This window comes from Thunnus albacares, chromosome 16 (genome assembly GCF_914725855.1).
Source record: "Thunnus albacares chromosome 16, fThuAlb1.1, whole genome shotgun sequence".
In the NCBI taxonomy this organism is placed as follows: domain Eukaryota; kingdom Metazoa; phylum Chordata; class Actinopteri; order Scombriformes; family Scombridae; genus Thunnus; species Thunnus albacares.
Genome location: NC_058121.1, coordinates 16,578,598 through 16,604,207, shown reverse-complemented (window position 1 = coordinate 16,604,207; position 25,610 = coordinate 16,578,598). Strand labels below are relative to the sequence as shown.

The 25,610-nt window shown below is 41.0% G+C and overlaps 1 protein-coding gene across 7 annotated transcripts; it reads right to left on the bottom strand.

The window, feature by feature from the left end:
• Positions 1-13: 13 nt before the first annotated feature.
• Positions 14-24,890, bottom strand: LOC122965493 (clathrin coat assembly protein AP180-like). Of its 7 annotated transcripts, XM_044329613.1 has the most exons (25): positions 24,214-24,890; positions 23,826-24,097; positions 16,729-16,871; positions 16,179-16,254; positions 15,185-15,287; positions 14,897-14,990; positions 14,681-14,792; positions 14,479-14,585; positions 14,340-14,381; positions 13,747-13,820; positions 13,451-13,456; positions 12,883-12,895; positions 12,664-12,791; positions 12,280-12,353; positions 11,983-11,997; positions 11,228-11,398; positions 9,169-9,267; positions 7,452-7,706; positions 6,752-6,838; positions 5,893-5,967; positions 4,283-4,369; positions 3,764-3,825; positions 2,584-2,667; positions 2,360-2,471; positions 14-1,508 (listed from the first exon to the last, which is right to left on the bottom strand). In XM_044329613.1, exons 2-24 carry the CDS (start codon positions 23,953-23,955, stop codon positions 2,385-2,387), a joined length of 2,124 nt encoding a protein of 707 aa, XP_044185548.1. In that variant the 5' UTR covers positions 23,956-24,097; positions 24,214-24,890; the 3' UTR covers positions 14-1,508; positions 2,360-2,384. The 7 variants fall into 7 exon arrangements, with proteins under 7 accessions (XP_044185548.1, XP_044185541.1, XP_044185542.1 ...); XM_044329606.1 differs by lacking the exons at positions 6,752-6,838; positions 7,452-7,706 and having other exon boundaries at positions 24,214-24,888; XM_044329607.1 differs by lacking the exons at positions 6,752-6,838; positions 7,452-7,706 and having other exon boundaries at positions 3,794-3,825; positions 24,214-24,887.
• Between the last annotated feature and the right edge of the window lie 720 nt (positions 24,891-25,610).

Sequence of the window (25,610 nt, the reverse complement as noted above, 5' to 3'; positions counted from 1 at the left end):
ATGAGCCGTGAGGGTAGTTTGTATCAGTGTATTTGTATTTTATTGCATCTCATTTGGACTCACATGCAGGTGGGGGCGAGGGAGGGAGGACGATGCCATCCATTATAACCCCCCGAAAAAAAAACAACAACACAGCCTTCATATGAATACTTAGCAAACATTATTTATCCACATTCTTTTTGTTTTTATGTGTCATAGTCATCTTTATTTTTCTTTCAACACTTTGCAATGCCACAATGGATTAAGATACAGTCACTTTTGGAAATAAACAACACACAGAACATCCAGCGTATACTTCAGTGCTTTACAGTGAGAGTCCTCAAGACTTTCCAGTGACAGCACACGAGCAAAATGTACCGATCGCTGCGTCACAAATGACCCACAGAGGACTGAGGCCAATCACATACACAGATGCCTCCTTGTGTCTTTGATTTCCACCTGAACATTAAGTCAAATGTCAGCATGTGTGGAGACAGACAAGGAAAGGAGCTCTTTGAGAGTATTAGAATGCATTCCAGATTGACCTGTGTTGCATGCTACGATGCAGCGTCACTCCACACCAGCAGAGGGCGCAACCGTAAACACTCATGGCCAAGTTTCCTTTCAATACTGCCTCTGATAACAGACTGAGAGGTATGTACAAAGAAGGCGGGAAATTTTTGAATCTACTTGCCTTTTTTTTTTCCAACTATATAAGTTGACATAACTAAAAATATATGATACATTTTTTTTCTTTGAAAATAAAGATTAAAGAAAATATGTAATCTATCATCAAAAATGCATATGTTTGAACACAGTTTTTGCATGTTTCATACAATCCCTAAAAAAAAGATAAAGTAAAAACAAAACTGAACAACTGTTTGAGGTGTTCGATGATAAGTCCAGATTTGCAGTGCAAGTTATTTTCAGGTAACGTTTTGATTGAAAGTTGTTCTCCAAAAAAGTAGACAGGCGGGAGGATGGACGGCCAAGCAGATATAGGTACAACCAAGTTTTAAATGGCATAAACATAGCTCAGTATTAGTTCGGACAACAGGGATAGAGGAGTCGGAGTGGGGGTTGGCCAGTGAAGTTACACACACCGAACACAGTCCACATTTAACAACACAGTCCTTGTCTGGGAGATGCGCAAAGAAACCAACACATATCCATCATTCCAAGTCAGCTGATATGCGGAAATCCAGAATGAATCTAAATACACATTTATTAATTTTTTTTGTTCATTTTTCAATAGTATATTAAGTAAAGGTTAACACTGATTTACACGCACACCCACACACACATAAACGGAATTTTGTTTTTCTGTATCTAGGGTTCACATTCACAGTTGTGCTACAACATTAGATAAGGAGGGCAGATTGTTTCAGGGGCTGCGGCTGGTAGGAGGTCGGAGGGTAAAGGTCGTAGAGATGATGGCTGAATGGCTGAAGGGCTGGGGCATGACTGAGGGAAGGCAGTGGGGAAGTGCAGACATCCACATCCACAGAGCTCCAGACACAATGACAAACCTGCAGAGAGAGGTGATAGTGATAGTGATAGTGGGGGGAAAGAAAATTAGACTTGATGTTGAACAATTAGTCTCAACAGAAATAGATGAAGTCTGATTATATATATATACTCCTACAAGACAAACAGAGAAGGAGATTCATAAACATAGAGACAAATATGTTCAGACTGGCAGTCTAAGTCAGGTTTTTTTTGTCATGCAGCTTGTTGTCAAATGTCTTTTCTTGAAAGAAAAGGCAAAAACAGCAAAAATCCCTAAGGAGTTACAATAATAAATGGTGATATCGTCATTAAAATCCAAGTTCTAAACATGTGTCTTCACATCATTTGCATTGCAACACATAACTCGAAAGCAGTGGTTCCCAACCTTTTTAGCTTGTGATCAGTGCATTGTCAACTCTATTTTCACAGGTTATGGCTTTAGTGTGAACATGGCCTGTGAAATAATTTTTCATTCTCACATTGTTTAATTTGTAGGCTTGAAAAAGTAAAAAATATCCAGTATTTCACATGAAAAGAAATAAAAATTCAAGAAAAGTCAGTCCCCTTTGTTAGCTGTCCATGACTGCAGCATCAAAGTTGTCTGATGCAACAAACTATTCTGCACAATGACCTTTGCTATGGCATGACAAGTGGAAAGTATATTAATTCTTAATTCTTGCTTGAAGTTTTCTGTTTTGGATCAATAAAGACCAGACAGGTTAGTCTGTGCATGTAAGCATGTCTACTTACCTGCCACAGCAACCAATACAGTACACCAATAGTACTGTGGGCTGGTATTGCAAATCCAAACCTGGTCACTTAAAATGAAACTGATCTGAACATACTTTCAACAAAGTGATTGCACATGTACCTTGGGGGTTTACGGGTCAGTCAGTCTACATGAAGTCCTTAATGTTAAGGTCATCCAGAGCGTTCCTGGGTGGTGGAGGCTTTCTGGGGCTCTGGGCCACTCCAGGAGACATCTGCAGACACATCCATTCTTAGCACTCAAACTCTCTTTGTCACAGCAGCTGTCAACTTTATGTATGAATGTGTAAATCCATGTGATAATCCATTTAAGAATGAGCGAATTACCGGTGCTCCAGGGGTCGCTCCGGTGGCAGGGAAGCCTGGCCTAACCATGGGCATCATGGGAGCTCCAACGCCTGGTGCCCCGGGCTTACACAGAGACAGACAGAAAGAAAAAGAGACAATAAGACACAATCTCAGCCATCAGAAGGATGTGTTTGTGTGTGGGACACCTAAAGGGGTCATTGTCCATCACTTTCCAGTAATGTCCAGACTGGTTCAGGGACATTACTGGACTGGACTGGTGGTCTTACCATGCCGAAGCTGGGGTGAGTCCCCATAAAAGGAGGAACACCCATGGGTACGGTCTAAAGGTGTGGAGGGGAGGGAGAGGAGGAGTTGGGATCACTACATATAAGACAGACATACACAATGCAAGACAATGCAAACACATGTAAAAACAAAAAATACACAATGCATTAATGTTTTCTACAACACAAAGTAATGGACAGACACACTGATATTGGACAATAAAAGGTTGGAACACAACATATAACACATAAAGAAACAAACACGGCACAACAAAAACCCCTAATTTAACCTATAATTCTTATAACTGATTTACTCATGCACAAGGACTAAGAGAGAAAGGGGAAGCTTGTTGCAGACAGCCTTAGAGGTGAGACAATTCCTCTGTATGAAACTACAACTAGATCTGTTGTTGCCAAAAACACGAACTGAAATATCCATAAAAAAAGCAAATGTGTCAATGATAGGGGTGAATTTAGCTATGATGGGGAGAAGTTAGTGGCTTGCCTTAACTCTATCAGGTTTAGAGTCTATCAGACTTAGAAACTTCAGAGAGGAAGAAGCTGTTTCCAAGCAACAGCTTCTTAATTTGGCACTATCATTTGTCACTTCATCACTCTCCAGTAGATATTCCAGAAATACTTTGAACCAGACTGCATGTTGAAAGCACCAGGTTTTGGTAATTTTCCACTCGTTTATAACCAGCACATGAGTTCTGAGCATGATTAGAGGTTCTATGAGATCCGTCGGCTGACTTAGACAATGAAGTGTCTTGTCTCCTTTCTTTCTTTCCTCACTCTCAGTTTCCTATAGCTCTATGATTGGACCTGGAACCTGGAGAGCCAGATGAAGTTAATGCATGTGATTGCTGTTATGCCCTGTCTGTCGCTGCCATGCCAGGCTCCACTCCATGCTATAAAACACAGACAACATTTACCATGGGAGCACCCCAACTGGGGGGAGCTACCTGTGGGGCCGCTGAGGTTCCCATTGTGAGATCTGAGACAGATAAAGAGAGAGAGAGACACAAAGAGAGGTTCTGCAAAATTACTGTTTCCTTTAACAAAAAAGTTGAGGGTTAGAGGGTGAATTAAAGCAATAGTTCAAAATTTTGGGAATGCACTCACTGGCCAGCAGTAGCCTCACTGTGGCAACAAGACTATTTATAACACATAACTCCCCGTAAAGACACAAATTGTTGTTTTTACATGCATGTTCAGTGGCAAGGTTTTTAAAAATTAGGTACAATGTGTTAATTAGCAAACGTTAGAGGTGCTTGTAGGCTAACAGTTTCCCTCTGCCTCCACTCTTTATGCTAAGCTAAGCTAATTGCCTCATGGCCCCAGCTCTGAATTCAACAGCATGGCCCCAGTCTTGTGTATTTCCCACAAAGTTGAACTATTCTTTTAAATTGATATCTATGGCATTGCTTTAGCTAGTGTGAGTGACTACTTACTACTTGCCATGTTAGCCATGGAGGTGTCAACGTCACCCGCCTGAGGGGTCACAGTGGGCTTCATTACATCCCCTAGTCCATCAAATACTACAGGGAGGGAGGGAAGTGGGGAGGAAACATAGATGGAGAAGGAGGGGAGAGGAAGATATTAGCTATCCTCACACTCTACCAGAACCCAGTAGCAGACCTCCTTACTACTGGGGATTGCCATGACAACCAACAGATGTCTCCATGACAACAGAGAGAGGAGAGAATGTGAGCTATAGAGTAGATTAATATAAAATAAGACATTAAATGACAACTATAGTAGCAAAATAGCCATTTTCAACACATTTAGATCAATAAGAATGTTTTGTGATTTTAGTACAGAATCAGCATACAGACTCTGCTACAGGAGACATCTGTCAGTCTTACTACTACTAATACTACTACTAATTACTACTAATAGTAATGTGCAATCTTTGCATAGGGAATAAGAACCAGACCAACTTTAAAAGACATGTATGAGGGGTGAACAGTATTTTGAGCAAAAACACTGTATTTTACATCTTAAAATCATATACAGTGTCAAGAATATATTTCCAGTGCTTATTGATATAATTCATGATGAGAGCAGAAGCTGGGATATTTGTTAAAGAAGCACTATAATACTACTACTACTACTTTGCACTCTTTGTAACCATCAAGCATCTGGTGGTGGAAGGGACAGTGCAGCTGAGCTTGCACCACTGCAATGCAGCAGTGCACTGTGGGAAATTAGCGTGTTAAAGAGCAAGGAAACTCACCGAATCAAATGGCAGGAAGCAAGCAATGAGCCAGCCCAAGAGCCAGATGGAGAGAGAGAGAGAGAGAGGAAAGTAAAAAAAGCACAGATGCCAGAGAGAGAGAAAAAAAGATGCGATGAGGTTTTAAAGGAGCGGGTGACAGTGAAACCATTAGAGGTTATTGCGTGAATGAGAGAGAGAGAGGGGAAAGAAAGAGTTAAGCCTCGAAGCAGTAGTATTGCAGACCGTCAGTTACATAACATGAAGACCAACGGCACAGGAGATGACCAGGAACCAGGTGAGGAGGGGCCCATGTTGCTATGGTTACAGTTACCACGGATACCAGTTGCACAGTCGGGAAAGGTGGGAAATATTGAAGGAATTCCCTGAAGACTAATAACTATGCACATGATCCAATGATGACATTACCATGGCTTTATATGGACTTTGATACTGAATCAACAGCAAGCAACAGTCAAAAAACAAGACAACACCCAAGTTTAGTGTATAAAGCATCTGTATTCTGTACAATGAGTGAATAAATGATATAAAAAGAGCAGCTAACAGCAGACTATTTCATTAACCATTACCAAAGTTAATAGAAACAGTGACTGATAAATCCATTGCCACAAAACAACCATCTTCAGCGGCAAACACTGTTGTAATTAATGGAAGATGTCACCAAAGTGGCTCTAACAGTATTAGTAGGACTAAAATTAGACAGCATGCAATTACTGAGTTAACAACACAGCTACCGTACAATGTGCTGGGATGAAATGGAAATCTGCAACATGTCCATATGCCCTCCAGCATGCAGAGTGGCTCCTCACATTTCAGAGGTTTTACCTGACATGAGCTCTGTGCCGGGGGCAGCAGGAGCAGCAGCGGCAGCAGCAGCTGGGGCATCTCCTCCTGTGGACTCTGACGGGTCAACCAAACACATACCAAACAGTATCGTGCCAGGTCAAAGCGGGCCGAGGCGTTTCCATCGCAGCATGAGGGCAAAGAAGGGGTAATAGTCAGCCTTCGGCTTCTCACTGCTAATGCCAAACAAAGTGCTTAGAGTTAGACGCGGAAGGTGAAAGTATGAATACACAATCGCATATATGTAAGTTAACTGGCAAACATTGCTTTTAAATTTTAAGGCACACATACACACATCTTATCATACTGCCAAACACATTGAACAGTTGCAATCAAAGCATCCACACATTTTCCAATACACCTATGATCATACAATATCCATTGGAAACATACATGCAAGCTTATTTGATGCAATAATACTGTAGAAACGTTGGATAAAAACGCTAAAGCCGGGAAGAAAGAGGAAAATCTCCAGGTCTTAAGTCGTAGCTTGCAATTCATAAATAATTTGGCAATTTCAACATGACCAAGCTTCATCTATATCTGCTTGTAATACTCCCACGAAATAACCACAAAGAAACATGATATCATGATATCATGATATCTATGAGAACATGATATCTATGAGTGTAAATTGACAACACAAAATGACTAATGTGTAGGAGAAGTACAATATGCAATAACAAACCCATCAGTTATGACCATTAAAAATGCTGTACTGGTATTGTAATATCAATTGTTTAATTTGATGTTTTTCACAGATACAACTCCTCTTCTTTGATGATGCTTTCATGAACAGGGGGAGACAGAGTGAGAGCAGGCAGTCATGTGAATTACCCACCACCAAACAGGTTCATGATGGCTCCTGTGTCAATTTTGGGTGGGGGTGCGGAGGTGAGGATGGGGGCAGGGGAGCTGAATACATCTGCTGGGGAGGGCAAGGTGGAGATGATGTTTAGATCACACATACATACATAAACACTCACATGCACACACAGACACACACATTGGTATTGACTGTGATTCATTATAATGCATGTTTATCACATGCAGTTGCAGTGCACGCAGAACATGCTGGAATGGGAAAGATGTAAGAGTGATTTAGTAAATGTTTCAGACAGCTCAAGAGCTTTTAGCTGACCAATAGGAGAGCAATCTCATTTCCTTTTTTTCCTTCCCTCATCAAAGCCAAGGGCAAAGCTGAAAAACAGACACGGCAAGACAGGATATGAGAGTGCGAGCACACAAGAGATGGCAGAATGGATGCAATGGGGGTAGCTACCTGCTGTAAACAAGTCAACACTGGAAGCGGGCTCTGCTTTGGTGAAGCTTGTGTCTGGCATTGAATCAAAGAGGTCTACAAACACATACGCATCCAGAGACAGGAATATTAAAATGTTCAAACACTATGAAATGGTGATCACACACAGCAGCCAAGTCGAAGTGAAAGATGCCTTCAATATGTGCACATTAAGGTCAATATGAATAAGAGCGCAAGATAATAAGATTAATGTTGAACCACACACATCTCTAATGTTTACCACTGAAAAGGTCAGTTGCAGGGTTTGTGGCGCTGGGGGCTACTGGAGCTGAAATGGTTGCAGTGGTGATGATGGTGCTGGATGCGGAGGTGAAGAGCGGTGAAGGGGAAGCAGAAGGGGAAGGCTGGGGCACCACAGAGCTAAAACAGGCATCCAGCGAACTACCCGGGTTATTATTCTCCACTGTCATCATGCTGAAAAGGTCTAGACCTGAAGATGTCGCGTTGGTGCTACCATCTGAGGAAGCGAAGGGGTCTTTTGGGGAAGAGGTGGGGTGGTGGTGAGGAAGAAATGTAACACATGGAAGGGAAGGGAGGATGTTAGATAATGATGTTAACACAAGACAGAGTAGACACATATGTTTCATGCGATGATGTGATAAAAATACTGCTGTAATCATAAAAGATGAGATGAAGGAATGAAAAAGCATCTGGGAGTTTTGATAGTAGAGACAGTGCAGCTCCAACCCACTCCTGTTGTCAGTGGAAATGGTAAAAGACACAAAATAGTATCTGTTATGGTAAAAAAAAAAAAAAAAGCCAAACAACTGAAGGGAATATTGTACAAATTTGCACTACAAACCTCTGGAACAAACCACAACTGAGTCTACTCTTAGAAAATATAACTAGTCTGCAACAGAAAACCTAACCAAACGATAAAAGAGAAGCAAGAGTATTGTCCTCAATCACCATGGCAACAACAATAGCACTGTCCAGACACCAGCAGTAATAAAGAGTGAATCTCTACGCCTACTGTCCGCACAAAGCCTCGAGATGAAACCCCGATTAAAGCTTGAGACCAACAATAAATGTACAGGTATACACATGTACACAAACTGAAACATCTTTTCATCCACAGCAGTGGAAACAAGTATTCAGATTCTTTAAGTTTAAAGTAGCAATACACACAATATAAAAATACTACATTTCACTTAAAAGTCCTTAATTTTAAGTCTTATTTAAGTGAAAGTACAGAAGTATTGTCAGAGTGGTATTCATTTTCTCATCTAGCTCTTGGCAAGAAACCAAATAAGCATATTTCCCAAAATGTAGAACTGCTCCTTTTTAAGTATCAAAGGTAAACGTACTCATTATTACGCCATGTTATGAGCCTTTTTTCACAGCAGATATTTTGACTTGTCAGATAGGAAAGAGACAAGTGTGCTTTAAGGTGTAACGTTAACGATGGCTCTGTTCTCTTCAAGTGTCCTGGTGAGCTGTTACAGTTAGCTATAAGTAATTTGAGCATTTACACCTGTGCTTTATCTACTGTGACATGTCATATTGTCCTCTGTGAAAAAGGCCTGCTGGGTGATTGCTACAGATTCAATTATTAGCATAATCTTAATGTTGTAGGGTTGACTTAATTTTAACTACTTTATATCCTTTTAGGTAGTTGAATCTATAAAAAATCTTATATTCTAAATCTAATATTTTATAATATGATCATGTGTTTTGCATGTATGATCTTAATCTATAAAGTAGTAACTAAAGCTGTCAAACAAATGTGGAGTAAAAAGTTACAGTGGAGTAAAAGTAGGCCTATAAAGTAGCATAAAATGGAGATAGTCAAGTAAAGTGCAAATACCCAAAAGTTGTACTTAAATACTATGACTTAGTACATGTTTAGCGACTTTCCACTACTGACTCACACACACACACACACACACACACACACACACACACACACACACATACACAGATTTTCAGTCACCCACCAGCTCCAGTGTTGGCGGCTGGGGCGGACGTAGCGGCAGCCCCACCTTCAGCTGCTGCTGCAGAGGCCTCAGTGGCAGGAGCAGGTGTTGCAAAGGCATCTGAGGTTCACACAAACCCCAGTAGAAGACAGAGAAGTCCAGAGAGACACACAGACAGGTGCAGAAATGAAAAAAAGAAAAAAAAACGAGAGAGAAAACGGAATCAGAAATATGAGGAGGAAAAGAGAATATCAGAAAAAAGCAGGTAAGCTGAGAGTGTTTTAGCAGAAAACAGAAGATAATCAGCCCATGTTGTTACACTAAGTATTCATCTGTAAAATAAAATGCAGCTTACAGCATTGATATGTGATATTAATGACTGACAGGTGGATGGACAAATGGGAATACAGACAGGAGGCACTACAGCAAGGTTTTACTGACTGCACAAAGAACAGAATAAGCCTAAAATCTACATAAGTAAGCAGTGACTACAAGTGTTACAGCTCCCATCTGTAGCTGTAGCCATGTGACAGGGTTTGATAGAATTGCTTTTCACTGCGGTCACGAAAAGCATGTCTGCCTATCAAACAAGACGCATGTGGAGAATGAGTGTACAGCAGTATGTTCATGTGCAAGCCGAAGGTGAGAGTGTGGCTGTGCATACTTACATAATGAAGAAATATCTGTGTGAGTATTTGTGGAGGAATATTATATGTGAGGGTATGTGAGTTATTGTGTATCATCAATGACCTGCAAGACTTATTTTACGGCAGCTGAGAATGATGGAGATGTGTATCAATGCGTCACTAAGGCTTCATTGTTCTTGATGATGCAACTTTGCTTGCAGTATATAGACAATATAAGTGATATATCAGCAAAGTTTGGTGGTAACGCTTTAGATTACAGCCATGAACTACAATGTAATTCTTTAGTGCATCAAAAAATACTTAGTGTACTTAAGTATAAGGGGAAAATACAAAGGTTAAGGAGTACAACTTTCTGCTTAAAGATCCCCTCCAGAAATGTATTAAGACATGTAAAAGTACTCTGCTTGGAAAATAATGTATATCTGATATAGTTTTTACACAAAAAAAGTACAATTACCATGTTAAAATCCTTAACATGACATCTACTCTTCTTCCTCTTTAAAAGTTCCAAAATCTATGAATATGCAAATATTTTTCATCTCAACAGCTGCGCACAAGATGTCTGTCCATTCTCAGTGTATGTGGAGGCTTGCACTGCACTTGCACTGGAGGCTTCAAGGTTCCACATCACACTTGCGTAAGTTGCATACTGGACCACGATTGGCTACAAACTAGTTGTGATGTCACAAATCATGCTCATATGCCCACCCCTTAAACTCAGGTTTGAGCTCAGAGAAACCTTTCACTTGCAGCAGATGAAGTGAAAACAGCCTTCTAGTGTCAAACTCTGTACATACATCATTCTGCACAGTGACGCTCAAACATCCAACTGAAGTAACAAGAAGAAAAACATATTTATGCGTGGAGAGGGACTTTAATAAATACTCAGTATAATAATGTTATTACTGGGTGACGAGACAAGAAAAATGGAGAAAACGGGGCAACAGTGTTGATATTGCAATGAAATAAGTTGTGATTATGATATATTTACAAAATTCTTTAGGAAATTATAATGGCAGAAAATTTTAAATATGGAGAACTTACATTTCATTATCATTCCTGCTGCTGATGATGTTAGAGAACAACCTACAGCAGCTTTTAGGTCCTGTCATATCATAACCAGTTGAGGTAAGTACCATCACTTTTAAGTAACACCAGTACAAAGCATTGAAAATGTGGGAAAAAGTAGCCCCTTGTTCACTTTTTTTATACTCTAAATACAGTTTGCTGCCAGTATTTCATTGGTAACCCCATATGTATAAAATATTTACACTATAATTTGCAGGCTGTGATATAAAGCGTTATCAGTTTGGTCTGCATACTGTATGTGTTTGAGCATGCAGTCATCTGTGTTATCATATTGTGTGATGGGTTTTAGGGTTGAGCTTCCCAGAGTGATTCTGTCGTAGAGAATCCTCTGGAAGCCCACTGACCTCCCAACAGATCCATATTGGTGGCGCCGGGGGAGGCGGCGGCTGCTGTGCTAGTGGGAGGAGCTAGAGAGACTCCAGGCTCTGCCGCTGCAGGAGTGGGCGTTGCTGCTGCAGAGGAGGGGGCGGGCTCTGCCGTGAGGGTGGGTTCGGATAGCAAGGAATCGCCCATTTCTGCGAGTACCAACGGGGTGTTTGAAATCCCCAAATAAAGGTACCAAAATAAACCCCAAAAGAGCAACCAAAAGAACCAGTTGAGTCACCATAAGAAGAAAGCAAGCGAAAAAACAAAGGTCCAATTCAAATTAAAGCCCAATGAAGATCATTTGGAATCGACAGACAAAAGCAAAATCCAAATTTTAATCAAATTAAAGTTGTAAAATTATCCAGCGCCATCCGGTCATAATCAATAAATAAAAACCAACCAACCAAAATAGCCCACGTTGTAAACCAAAAACAGACAATGGAGTATGTGGAGGGAGGGGAGAGAGAAGGCAGAGAGAAACAAAGAGACTACTCAGACTAAAGAGAACAGCTTGAGGAGACAAACAGGGAGGTAACCATGTGATATTGCTATTTTCTAGTTTATCTGCAAGGATTAAAACATTGACATTGTTTCCAGGTCAGCTCGATTCCAGATTACAGTTTTTTGTTAGAAAAGAAAGTCAATGACATCGAGGTAACCTGGAGGAGGATTTAAGACTACACTAGTCTAGAGTAGAGCCAAGGGGTGACGTAAAGAGCAGGGAAACACTCACCTGATCCAAGAAGGTCTGTGGAAGCAGAAAGTGAAGGAAGACGGAAAAGAACTTAATTCATGAGCAGCAGATCAAGAGTCAATAGATAAAATAATTCATGATAGAGTTGATTAGCTTACTCTCAAAAACTGAAAAGTTGATTCTTTTACTTTAGATGTAATACGTTCTGTTGTTTACTTATTTTCTTGCCAGTCACAGTCATGGCTAAATATACTGTACATGCTGGTAAATGGATGTGCGTTTTGGTTCTTACAGATCAACCAGCAGGTGATTTGACAAAGAAGGAGAGAAACTTACCTCCCCAGGACGTGGGGGCAGCTGATGTTACAGAGGGACCCGAGGAGGAGAGTGGATCCAGGTCCAACAAAGAACTGGAGACAGAAACAGAGACAATGAATCCATCATCCTTTGCAGAAGATAATATTCCTTTACATTTGTTGTTCTAAACACCCAGTTGTAGGGTGGTTTTTCCAGTTAAAAATCCTATGCTGCATATGTGTTGCATATATGACATTGGCTGATGTCTTGCTGTGAAAAGAAATATTAAGCATGCTTTTCAAAGTGACCACTTATTACCAACAATTTCTGATTTTCAGATGATTTGCTGCAACACTGTGTAGCATACTCAGGTATTTTAGGTCAAAATCAATCACAGAGAGGCTACATGAGGCGGTCACTTACTCTTCCGCTGGCTCTGGGGCAGCTGCAGCAGCAGCAGCACTCTCCCCAGGAGGAGGCTGCAGTGCAGGAACAGCATTTGAAGATTTGGCTGGAGTCGACGTTGGAGACACATTGTTTGTCGGAGACCCCTGGAAGGTAGACAAGGAGGCCTCTGATCAGCGGTGCATCAGACTGGAAGAGCTTTGCAAAAATATAGACTATTTCAAATGTGTGTCTTACCTTTGTTGGAGACCTGAAGGAGCAGGAGAGAAGGAGGAATTGTAAGTTATTTTGAATGAAATAGGCAGATCGGCTTGACTCAGACTGAAAAATATTTGATGGTTCTACTTTTTAAGGTTAAGAAATCAAATAAATATGTGAGACAGGTTGCATCATATGTGATCATATGAAGAGTTAATCCCCAAAGCAATACAGTGTGTTGCTTCTAATTGATTAAAATACTTAAGTAATATTTAAATTTTGCGCTAATGATCAATTTATAAGAAATAATTTCACTTTGGAGCAAAAACCCTTCATATTCTGATTCACATTGCGTGTCGGGATGTGACGATACACATGTGGTGACTTACTGTTTTATTGAAACATGTGTCTCTTGCAGAATGCACACATGTATTCAAATCAACACGCACAAATTCCCACATGTAAACCTGCATAATGTTTCTATTCACATGGGGATCACCTGTATAATTCACATGTGAATAAAGTGTTACCTGGAGGGAAATGACAGCAAATATATCTACACTAAGAAGTTAGTAAACTCCAAACAAAACATACAGTATATGCTCACCCTTCACTGGTGATTCCAAATGAACATAAAGGGGGATAAAAGAGAGGAAGGGTTAAAGGAAATTATATAAATATACCACCTGCTTATGCCTGTTTCTACCAACATTTCTCTTCCTTTAGATTCTAAGTGACACAAGTCATAATAAACAAAAAGGGAGTTTCTCAGATTTCAGCCTCTTTTTCTTTTGTTATATGATCCTAGTTCTTCTATTCTAGCTCATAAGGGTTTTGTGTGTCATACTACAATGAAGCAGTTGAACTGACATTTTAAAAAAATGCCATTAAACAATCTCTTACCCCTTCTTTCCACCTTTTACATCCTCCAAACCGTTCATGTGTGTTTCCAGAGACTCCAGGATACTGCTGGGAGCCTGACAAAAAAATCAAAACTGGAGTAATCAATAAAAAATCCTTTCCACGTGTCTCCTGAATCGTATCATCAGTCTGTGCATTATTACGTCAGTGTTTACATTTCAATTCAAGCCGGAAAGCACTGAGAGTGACAGGGCTTTGGAAAATCTCACTACAACACACATCACACACACACACGCTTTTGTCTGGCGTGTTTGTCAAACTGAATTAAGCTCAACATGCCGACACTCCATCCCGCAAACAGGCACTCAGCCAGGGCACCCTGTGTTTCTGCGGTTACCGGCTCCTCAAGAGGTTTAAAAGGACAGTCCTCGTCGTCTGAGTCTGCTAGATCCACCACTACCCCCGGGTGGAGACACTGGGTGGGGAGATGGTGGTGGGTGAGGCATGGGTGCTTCTGTGCGTGCATATATATGTGTTTGGGATGGGTGGCATTCATGTGCATTATATTGACCATCTTCAAATCTCTTTTAGGAGAGATATAAAGAAAATGACAGCCACAATGTGTGGCAACTTACATAGTTGATGTCAGGAATGTCGTTTTTGTCAACTCCAACTGTCTGTTGAATGAAACAGAGTTAAAAAATCAGCATTGCAACGTTGCTCTGTCATGATGCATTATGACAGCCATGCTAAGGACTGGCAGGTGACCCTTACCTCAGCCAGCTTCATGAATTCCCCAATCTTTGTCACCCTGGTCAGGAACCTCTTGTAGATCTCCAAGGCCTCCTTACAATCACTCTTCTTCATCTTGAAGTATTTCTCTGCACACAAAAATAGGAAGTTTGCAGATTCAGATTCACTGTGATCTACAGTAATCTGCAATTTATACATGTTTATTTGTTCATGGCCTACTGACCTAATAGGTTGATGATTCCGTCATTGTAGGATGCAAACAGTTTGACCAGATCCTTGAAGAGAAGCAAGAATGCAGCATTGATGATCCCATTGTTCAGCTCCTTGGGATGAACCTGAGAGGAGAAAAGAAAGAGCTTGCCGGTCATCTTATCATCAGTTTAAAGTGAAATCACCGGAAAACAAATAAATGTACAAATCAAGCCAATGCTGGACTCACATCAAACTCCAGGAGTGTGTCAATCTGAGTCTGCAGAACAGGCATCCCTTTCAACAGCTTCTCAGTGGTCATGGTCCTCATCACACCCTCAGCACTGAATGGACACAACAGAGAGAGCATTAGATGCTTCACAGACACAAGACGTAGCACAAGATAAGTGACAATAACTTAAAAACTGCATTTGGCCAAAGTCTTGGATAAATACAACCTCTGAATGACAAGGATGAACTGTGTAGAAGGCAGTGTGTAGAGTTACAAGGCCTCTTTAAAACACCATGTTTGACGTACCCCTTCTTGACTCTGGTGAAGTCAAAAGCCATCTGGCGGTAAGCGAAGGCTTTCTCGTTCAGGTATCGTCCATACCGTCTGATGAATGTAGACATGTCGTAGCCTAAACAGAATAGATTTCTGTCAGAGAATACTCAGAGGAAGACTAGCAGTGTCAGCTTTAGTCTTTATTTTTCCTTATGTGATACATATTACAAACTTTCCTTGTCCCAAAAGCACAATGTTTTCTGCAAGCTGGGGTGAACGGTGTCTTCTTGCAAAAGGAAAAATAACACATTGTGGATGCATGAGAACATAAAATCTGGCTAAAAATCTGTTTAAACTCATCTGTTCCTCTAAAATCTGCATATTTATTCATGGAAAAAACATTTTAAAAAATCCCCAAATGAGTCTTAAAATCAATATAAAACAGATCACAGAAGACATCTATCCCAAACTTCATGAAATTCAGCAGAAACCTTGGCATTTGTGACAATCTCTGTAAATATTTTGCAGGTGCTGGGTAACAGTTTTCAGCACAGAAAAAAAACAAAAAAAACAAATCTTGTTCCCCATTTCTTCTTTTAATCTACAAGGACAATATTTCAATAACAAATGGTAATTTTCATGAGAGGCAACACCTTTGTGTCATTTTCTTCAGCAGATCTGAAATTAGGTTGAACAGTAGATTAATGTCTTGTATATTTGTCTAAACATGCTGTTTCTTGTTTAGCTTGCAAACGTGTCTGTGATTAACACAGAAAAAGACACAGCAACACAATACAGCTCTGTTGACCAAGAATGCAAAAACAAATAATGTGTGTGTGTAATTTGTGCCATTGGCTCTATTTGCCAGATGGCTCTCTTTGTGTTTGTCTCTTCCTGTTTCTTTTTGCATTGTGAGATATTGAGAAAGTTCAGTAATGTGCCAGTATTCTCACCTGGAAGACAGATGATCTACATATATAATTTACAGAAAAAACATATCATCATCATCAAACTCAGGTGCTCTTACCGTGAGAGCCCGTTTTGTCAATGAAATTGCTGAGGTTGAACAGGGAGGTCCTGGAAGCCAAGTACTGAATAAACCTCTGAAGAAGAGAGAGAAAACACAAAAATCTGTCTCACAGGCAGTGGTGGAAAGAAATTAAATTAAAGGTAAACAAACACTTCAACATCTATAGCTGGGACTTGTCTTGCTGTACTTGCTGAACATTTTATTCCATTAAATAGCACTTCCAGCAGGTCTGAATCCATGGTTGACTGCTCGTACACTGGACCCACAGGACTCCTTTCATTCATTTGAGGAAATTGTGGTCAAAGTCTCTATTTATCTGTGAGACATCAAGCCTTTCTCAGCACCACACAGAACCCTCACTTCACTCAAAAAGACCAATTATAGCTCTCCAAAGTCATAACCTCACAAATTAATTGTCAAGACACATTTGGACAGGATGATAATTTGACAAACAATTGAATCCCACTAAAATACACTTTGTATTTAAATAAAGCTGGCATAAAATGAAGCTCGAATTAAAGATGATACCAGGGTCCCACCCATGTACCTCATTGCCGTGGACACACATGTGATGACTGGTGACAAGGGCCTTGAAGACGACCACCCAGCTGGCATTGGTGGCCCGTTCAAACAGCGTGTCAGCCATCTGAGGGATGTTCACGTTGGTGGTATTGGTGGCTGACACCAGGTCTGTAACACAACCACAAAGACAACCACAGACTTGTTAGATCAATCCATCAAAAGCTTCCCTCTCATTAAGCACCACAAGACCCTCTAAGGTCTGAGGAAATTTCATACTTTATGGTTCACTATATGAGAAGAGTCATGGTTAGTTTATTCTCAGACAAATGTCGACATAATTTGACTCACTCTGATTAAAGTTTGATTAAGTGAGCAGACTAAGTGTTCGCTGCAGAGCTGCTCTAGACACCCATGAGAATATTAAGCTGGGAAGAAGACCTGATGTACATACAAAATTATATCAGTGCTCCCACACACACACACACACACACATACTGACGATGCACAGAGAAAGAATAATGCTGTCTCATCTTCCCTCCCATGGATGCCAGGTCAGAAAGGCAAACAGGGAGGTCTCAAACAGTAAAAGTGACGAGATTTTTGTCTAAATACAAGATGGAATACAATAACTTGTTTTGTGTTACATTACTTTAGCAGTAATCATACAGATAAATACAGTGTTAGTGCAAAGGAAAAGTGTGATGCATATGACATCTCCTGACAAACTCTCCTGCTCTAGCAGTAAACCAATGACTAAATAATCTCTTTAATTTCTTATTTCATTATATAAACTACACATTAGGAAGCAACCTACATTTTTTATTCTGTGGGCACTACTTTTTATGGCTAGCATATACACGATTTGAGTGTACCCATACCAATTGCAACATGAACTCATTTCCTCTCGCTCATATTGACACAATTCAGTTATGAAAGGAAACACCCATTTGAGAGTTCCTGTGGGACATTTGTGTGTAAGAAGTGCACACAAATTGCTTTTGTAATTTACCCGATTACCTGAGTGTGCTGTCTTAGCATCAAAAAAAAAAAAAAGAAAGAAACAATCAAAATATCTAACATTTTCCGTATTATTTGTCTGATGAGGATGGGTGTTTTTTTTTATTAGATACTGGGGTTACTTCTGCAGGGAGCCAGAGAGAGTCAGGCAGGCAGACAGGCATACAAATATAACGAGATAGAGATTTGGACAGAAACTGCAGGAAAGAAAGTGACATTGTGAGAAAGGATGGATGATATTTTTCGAATGAAGTACATCACTGAATGTTTGCCAGCCCTGCAGTACACTAGAGGCCCTAAAATGTTGACATTCATTGCACATAAGGAACAGTTTGGTTACTTTTCTGTCCAGCACTCTGACATTGATGACTCAACAACAAGGGCAGGACTGAGTCTATCCACGGAGAGTGCCAGAGAGGAATGCAGCAAATATTGGCAGGCATCTCAGATAATGGAAGTAGAGGAAGGCCGTTATATTGAACGGGCCTTGGCTTTGCCTTGAGCTGGTAGATACCAAATTATAGACCAGACCAAAAATGCAACAGGAAGGAAGAGAAAGAACAATACACTCAAAAGAACAGCAGTTGAGAAGCACAAAGGTGGACATGAATGTGTAAGAAATGAGGAGACATGCGGGTGAGAGCAGGGAAGCTGTTCAAGGTCATAACAGGGTGGCCGGCTGGACGTGGGGGTTGGGGTTTAGGGTGGCTGGGGGGTTGTAAACAGATTATTACTAATCACTGTTCCTGGTCTTTCTATGGTAGCTGTCTCGCTGCCCATCCCCCAAACTGCACACACACCTGTCTCGACACAACCTGTTTTACACCATCTAACACATCTCCATTATCAGCTTCCTGTCGCCCGTGTTGTAGGTTGTAGATTCAGTTTTATCCAATTATCTTTATGACACATCCTGACAACTGAGTAGACAGGAACTGTGTCCCAGTTCAGTGGCTGCATCCTTCAAAGACTGCATTTGAAGACTGAATGTGTCACAGCAGCGCAACAAGGCTGTCCCATTTTGAAGGTTCCTTCAAATGCAGCTAGATCCTTCTGCCTAACCTATCCCAGAATGATTTTGCACCAACCGGCAGCCATCACCGGGCTAAAAGCTGTTGTAATTTTTAACTGTAGGACTGTTCATATGTCACTTTATTACGTTTTAATATTTTTTAAAGCGAGAAAGTAACCATTTAGATTCCCATTATGTGGTCAGTTTATCCAAATAACACCTGTTTGGAAATTTGCTCTGACATTTTCGGACATGTGAGGAGCAGCTGGCCAGGTGAGACCAGCCAGTCATCTCAGCTGCTAGCAGCCCGACTCCTGAGACGACTGGCCGGTCAGTGTCCGTTGCCATCCCGAGGAGAACATGATCCGATGAACTGATCTGTGCAGCTCTTTGGTAATTTACCACCGGCTCTAATGTAACATTTCATATATGATATAATTCCTTTTGGAAGATAAATGTTGGTCTCACAGATGAAATCAAACAATCGTAGCTGCCACATTAGTTTGTCTGAATGTAAAGGTTATTTTTTGTGAGAGAAAAAGTGTGAGTGGAGCTTCGAGTTGATATTTTGTCATAGTACAGTCAGGTAGGTGTGTTGAGGCTGAGCTGCTGCTGTCAGCAAGTACACTGCTGCAGAGAGAGTTAGAGGAGAGGAAAGCAGAGAGAGAATGGACAGGCTCTTCTCTCTACTCGAGAGATTAGTTGAAAAATAAAAAATATTGAATGAATGAATTAAAGTAATTGTTTAATACATCGTTTATTTCATTTACAGTGGTCTCAAGTGGTGGGTGTCAGGGTCCTTAAAAAGTCTTAAATTATTAAGTCTTAAATAAATATTAGGCCTCATAAAATGTGTTTATGTATATTTTGGTTGGCTGAGCAGGGAGTCCCTGGTGGTGCTGTTGGACCTAGATGCCGCCATAATAATAAAATTAAAATTCCTGGCTCCATTTCTAGTAGCTGTGTCCCAATCGTCAACTGCAGCTGTCAAGATTGCTAGGCTACAGGTAAGGGCGGGAACAGATGATGACGCAAATAGGAAATCCTCCGTAGACCAGACCGTCTCATTTAACAACACTCGGTTTGGCCTTTGCAGTCTTTATAGACCGGGTCCTTCAAAGGACACAGCCCCTTAATTGGGACACAGCTAATATCAGCTTTAATGATTAAAATGAGGATTAAAAGCAAATGCTTTTTTTCCCTGGTTTTAAGTTAATCACTGGTCTTCCTCTGATCTTTATGTAATTAATTATGCTGCAGTCTGTACAACTTGACCAGACTGAACCACACTGATGATGTCTGATGTTTTTATATTTATAAAGGCTGACGTCACATTAATGACTTTTCATCTATGGCTCTTGTTTGCATTTATATTATTTAATAAAGCTTTATATGGGCTATTGCTGCACAATATTCTATCTCTACTACTGCATTTTTTTATTCTAAAGATTAATTTTCTTCCTTTCACGTATTTCAATCATTTCCATTTGCTATCCATCCGCTGTTTTTTATTTTACGGACTTTATTCTGTTCCTCATTTAGCCTCACTGTAATATGGCTGAACATTACACCCGCCTGCAGCCTTTCTAAATCACACACACACACACACACACACACACACACACACACACACACACACACACACAAACACACAGAGAGAGACAAGGTCCACAATGGCTGAAATGTGATTATATAATATTATCATGTCACCAGTGGCAAAGCTACGAGTTCATATTCATTCACTCATTCAGAAATCTTATCGTATGTGTTTACTGGTGTTTAATGTGTTGCCATACGGGCCATGTCACAGGCTATAATCCATGCTTTCTGTTGTGATATCATTACCTGAAGCAAACACACACTGACATACAAGTAGTGTGTGTATGTGTCTATATGTGTGTCTAATGAGGATTGGCCGAGCTAAATAAAGACTCTTACGGTAATCCACGGCCAACAGGAGCGTTCAAGGAATGAACTGTGAGGCCTCACACTGTGCAAGTGTATGTTTGTGTGTGTCTAGTGTCTGTGTAAGTGTCTTTTTCCGGTCCGTCTGCTATAATTGTGATTCGTAATTACACAACAAGCACTCTAGCGGTAGCCAGAATATTAGACGGAACACACACACACACACACACGCTAACATTTCATCCAGGTTATTCTCGTCAGCTACTGTATGAGCTATTTGCGGTGACTTCCTGACAGCTTTAATCGGGTGATTTCACACCAATTCACACCTTAATTCATGTGACTCTAACAGCTCTCACGTGACTGCCATGTGACCTCACTGATTCTCATGTAACATTGTGGTGTAAATGACTCGCAGGTGTTTAAAAATCCAATTAGCAGAACTGATGAAGACTCTTGTATGAGTTGTTTTCAGTTCTAGGGGGGGGGGTTAATTTCAACTTGACATCCAGTGATACCAGTTCTGGCTCCAGCAGCTGTGACTCACACATAAACCCCATAATATATGTGGACTGGACTCATAATCTAGAGCTAGTTCCCAGTCTTTTTGGCTTGTGATCCCCTTTCACAGAATACATTTGTTTACCGGTTCAACCAAAGGGTGTTTGAATATTTTTAGCAGAAAAATTATCCAGTAGCTCAAATTTATATGAACATATTAAAACTTTTTGTCAACTTTTTTCTCTTTTCTTGTCCTGTTGATCATGTAGCAACCCCTCATATTTGTCTTGAGGCCCCTTGTGAGAGTCTTGTTGTGAGAGTAATTGAAATCACTCTTCTAGAGGTCACGTGACATATCTATATGTGAATTCCACTCTTCAAAACAGCCATTTCTTCACCAAGTGTATTTTCAACATGACCTCAGATGAATTTAAACCTATCGCCTTCGGTGTTGAGTGAACTCTTTCAGCTGACATAGAGAGGACCACATGCTCTGTAAAAATTCCCTCCAGTGCCCATTTTACTACCATTTTACTACAACATGGTGTCCAAATACGTGACTAATAACAGGGATGTGAAATTCAATGAACAGAGGAGGAATAATGACACCTGGGTTTCATTCCCTGCAGTGTGGGCTTCAAATACAGGCATCAACGAAACTAAATCATTTCATCCTGCACACATATTGAAACTTATTAGTTTTCATTTTGAGGATCGAATCATGGTTTAAAAAGCCATTTCTCAATGCAGGCGCACCTGTGATTGTGACACACCCATATTCACACACCTGCACCTTCCTCACATGCTCATCTTTTACCATTACAGAGGTTTTATAACTGATCAGAAATGCTTTTATAGCCAGTTATCTTTTTCCATATTCTAAAAGAAAACAATAATTTGTCCTCCTCAAACACACATCCATTGGAAAAGATAACAAACACCGATAAAAATACATTCAGAAATACTCGTCATTCAGTGTGTGAGAAAATACACATTCATCTGTGCACTCTGGAGGTGATAAGCCTGTCATTTGTCCTCTTCCTTATCACAGTCTTCCTTTGTCATTACAGTGCCATCCCCTGACACTCTCAATCTGTTACCACGGCAACTGCACTGCACCACCACCAACACACACCCACTTCCACCCCAAGGGTCACACACTGTGTCACCATGACAAAGGAATAAGACCACCGATTTATATATCTAGTGTTAAATACTTATATATCCAACATGGTGAAAGGTGGCCAATTACTTTAACGGCCTTCTGTCGCACTTATTTGACTTATTTGTTACTATTTTCAGTCGAAACTGTTTCAAGACACAGAAAAATAATTACTATTTGAATATATCTTGTTATGAATGGAGATGGTTTTCAGTTTTTTGAGGTTAGGTATTGCCTCCTGCTGAGATACACTTGCATGAGAGGCACAGTGGCCTACATACACGAAGCTGGTTGAATTGCCCTAGAAATGGATACAGCATAACCTAAAACTTGCAGGAAGACCACATGTTCATATGTAGCCTATGTCTTGTTGAATCATCTTTGAATTAAAGCATATAAGAATCCTTCCACGTGCCACGTGGTTAACAGAAGCAGTCTGATCCTTAGAGAAAAAGCTCAAGACTTGAACTAACGATGGTTAAACTGTCACACTGATGTGTTGCTCGACAGCCACACAAGTCAACGTTCACAGTTAAAGTGAAAGACACACACACAAAGACTCGGACAAAGCAGAGAATGAGGAAGCAATGGTCCCTAGGGCATGCTAGCATTAGCATTGTCACCTTTGGCTGTGTAAATAATGCAAGGCAGTCATTGGCTGATTATTAAATTATTCAGCAGGGGAGCGGATCACAAGATATAACGTCCTAGCCCAAGACACAGGACCAGCCCTGCCCAGCGACCACACACAGACACACACACACACACACAGACAACCAAAAGACAACCAGACCATCCATCATCTGTATGCAGTGCCACGCCACTGCTTTGGTCTGACACAGTATTTGTGGTTGGTGACAGTGATTAATCATGATTTGTCACTGCTGTCATCTATAGATGTGTCAATAAAACTGTGACTTTGATAATTTTATTCAGATGTGACTTTCCAGCCCTAGCAGATGAGCCAAAACTCGCTGATAGCTAATGTAAAACCCAGATGGGTGTCTACTGTATGTGCTGCAAGTTGTTCAGACAGCATGCATGCTTCGAGTTCACATTTTCACAAGTATTTGCACATGACATGTAAAGTTCCTGCTCTATCCAGACTTGCAGGGCTTCAGCACCTCTGTTGCAATAATAAGAAGTTAAAAAATGTCGCTTTTGCAGGAGTAGAGAAGGGAAATTAAATGGGCTGGTTGACTTGTCAGTCTACCTTAAAATATGACCTTTTCTCCCTCCCTCTCCCTCTATCCTACACTCTCTCTCTCTCTGGGTGTCCATCATCTCTACTGGAGGCTGACATAAAGGGTCAAAGAGGGGTCATCACCATGGCTACATCAATTCATTAAGGCACCACACCCATTTAAGCAAAGTGAATTAAGAAAACGACTGGTCATTGTATCACAGCTCTTGTGGTTGTGGTGGCATGTGGCCTGTGAGCGTGACTGCATGTGTGCATGAGGCCTATAGGCCTGTAAAACCATCCCATGCGGTGTGAAAGAAGAGGAAGAAGGGCTACACTTACACTCCAGGTGCTTTTTCTTGGGCGCCATCACTTCATGAGTGGTGGCTTTGCAGACAGCTCGGGCCATATCTGATCCCGTTAGCTGGTATTGCGCAGCGGCAATGCGATCCGTGAGCGTTTGCCCCGACATTTTCTCTCCGTTGAATCGACCACCTCAGGAATGTATTTCACCACGGGGCGACTTTAAAAAAAATGAATAAAACCCAGCTGCTTCCCGGTGGTTCAGTGAGCGGATCCTGGTGCTTTCCCCCGATTGATAGGCCTGTGACCTTCTGTGTGGGCGGAAAAAAAGCACAGAAAATGAGATCAAACCACTACATAAATGTTATTTTCGCATCAAATCGTGCGGTCACGTTGATAATGTGCGCTGTGACATGAGTAGACTTACGCAAGGCTGTGAATTCCCTTCGGCTCGTCCCGTTATAGCTGTCAGTTCAGCACCTTGGACAGCTAAAGCCACACGGTTATGTAACACTCAACTGGCAATGAAAGCTATTTCCTTGCCCCGCAGCAATATTTTAAAAAACAAGCTAATTAAAAAATGCTGAGCAAGCGAGGCTCCTCTGATTGTCCAAATATATTTTTTGCAAAATTAAGGGATGTAAATCAACTCTCCATAGGTCGGTCAAATATCCCGTTTGGAGAGGGCACCGGGTTTGACTGCCTCCCTCAAGCGCCTGTGCATGAAAAAATATTACTTTCAGAGAGAAAAAAACCCCCACAGTATCCCCTTGGTCTGTCAGACTGCGGTGTTTCTGTCCGCTTTGATCTGTTCGTTTGGGCTCAGAAGTGCCGCTTCAGATAGGCTACTGTCGTCCTCTCCTCGGATTGACAGAAAAAATGCGCACCGCTCCCCGTTGGTGTCGCCAATACTGCGCAGCGCAAGATGCTCGGGAAGAGGAAAAGACAGAATTTCCTATTCTCCTTCCCCCCTCCTCCTGTCGCTTGTTTATTTATTTGCCTATCTATATGTCCATCTAGACTCTCCTCCCCCCAGCGGGTGCTTGGACAGGGTTGGGTGACAGACCACGTCCCATCTCACGTCTCTTAAAGGGGAGTCGACATGGGGTCAATGTGCAGAAACTCATATCGCTGTGCATTAAAGGGTTAATATACGAGCGTGACTGTGGCTTATGCGCTGCTGCATGTAGGCTATGCATCACACAGGGTTGCACGCACAGCATGCAGAATGACAGATGAAGGAGGTGAAGAATATTCGTGCAGATAACTCTAATTTCCCAAATTGTTTGTGGTTAATCAACTGAGATAATAGATCTGGGTTATTTTGGCCCACATTAGGACGGGAAGGAAAAACAGAACATTAAATAAACGTGTCCAGACTCCATATTTGCTCTATATGAACCTATAACAGAGTTATTGTGGATATTTTTGCTTAAATTGATCTATCCAAATATGCTCTGAAAACAAGACGCCTTGTATTTTTTTTTATGAAAGTGCATGTAAAAAATAAAATTAAATAATGAGATGCCATATTTATATGTTCATTTGGCGTGGTTGCAGTATTGAGAACGTCCCCTTATCAGGGTATAACAGGAGACAATCATCCATGAGGAAAGGCGCACTGACAGGCACGCTGAGCGTAATCGCGTCACTTGACGTATCCGGAACTGTGGCCACGTCGTCAATCAAGCCTATTTTTTTCCCCAGGATGGCGAAGTCATGACCCGCCCTACGCTGCCTCTGATTGGCTAGCACTCATTTCCTTCATTGGTTGGGTTGGTTAGGTTTAGGAAGGAATATCAGGATAAGCCAATCAGGGGCAGA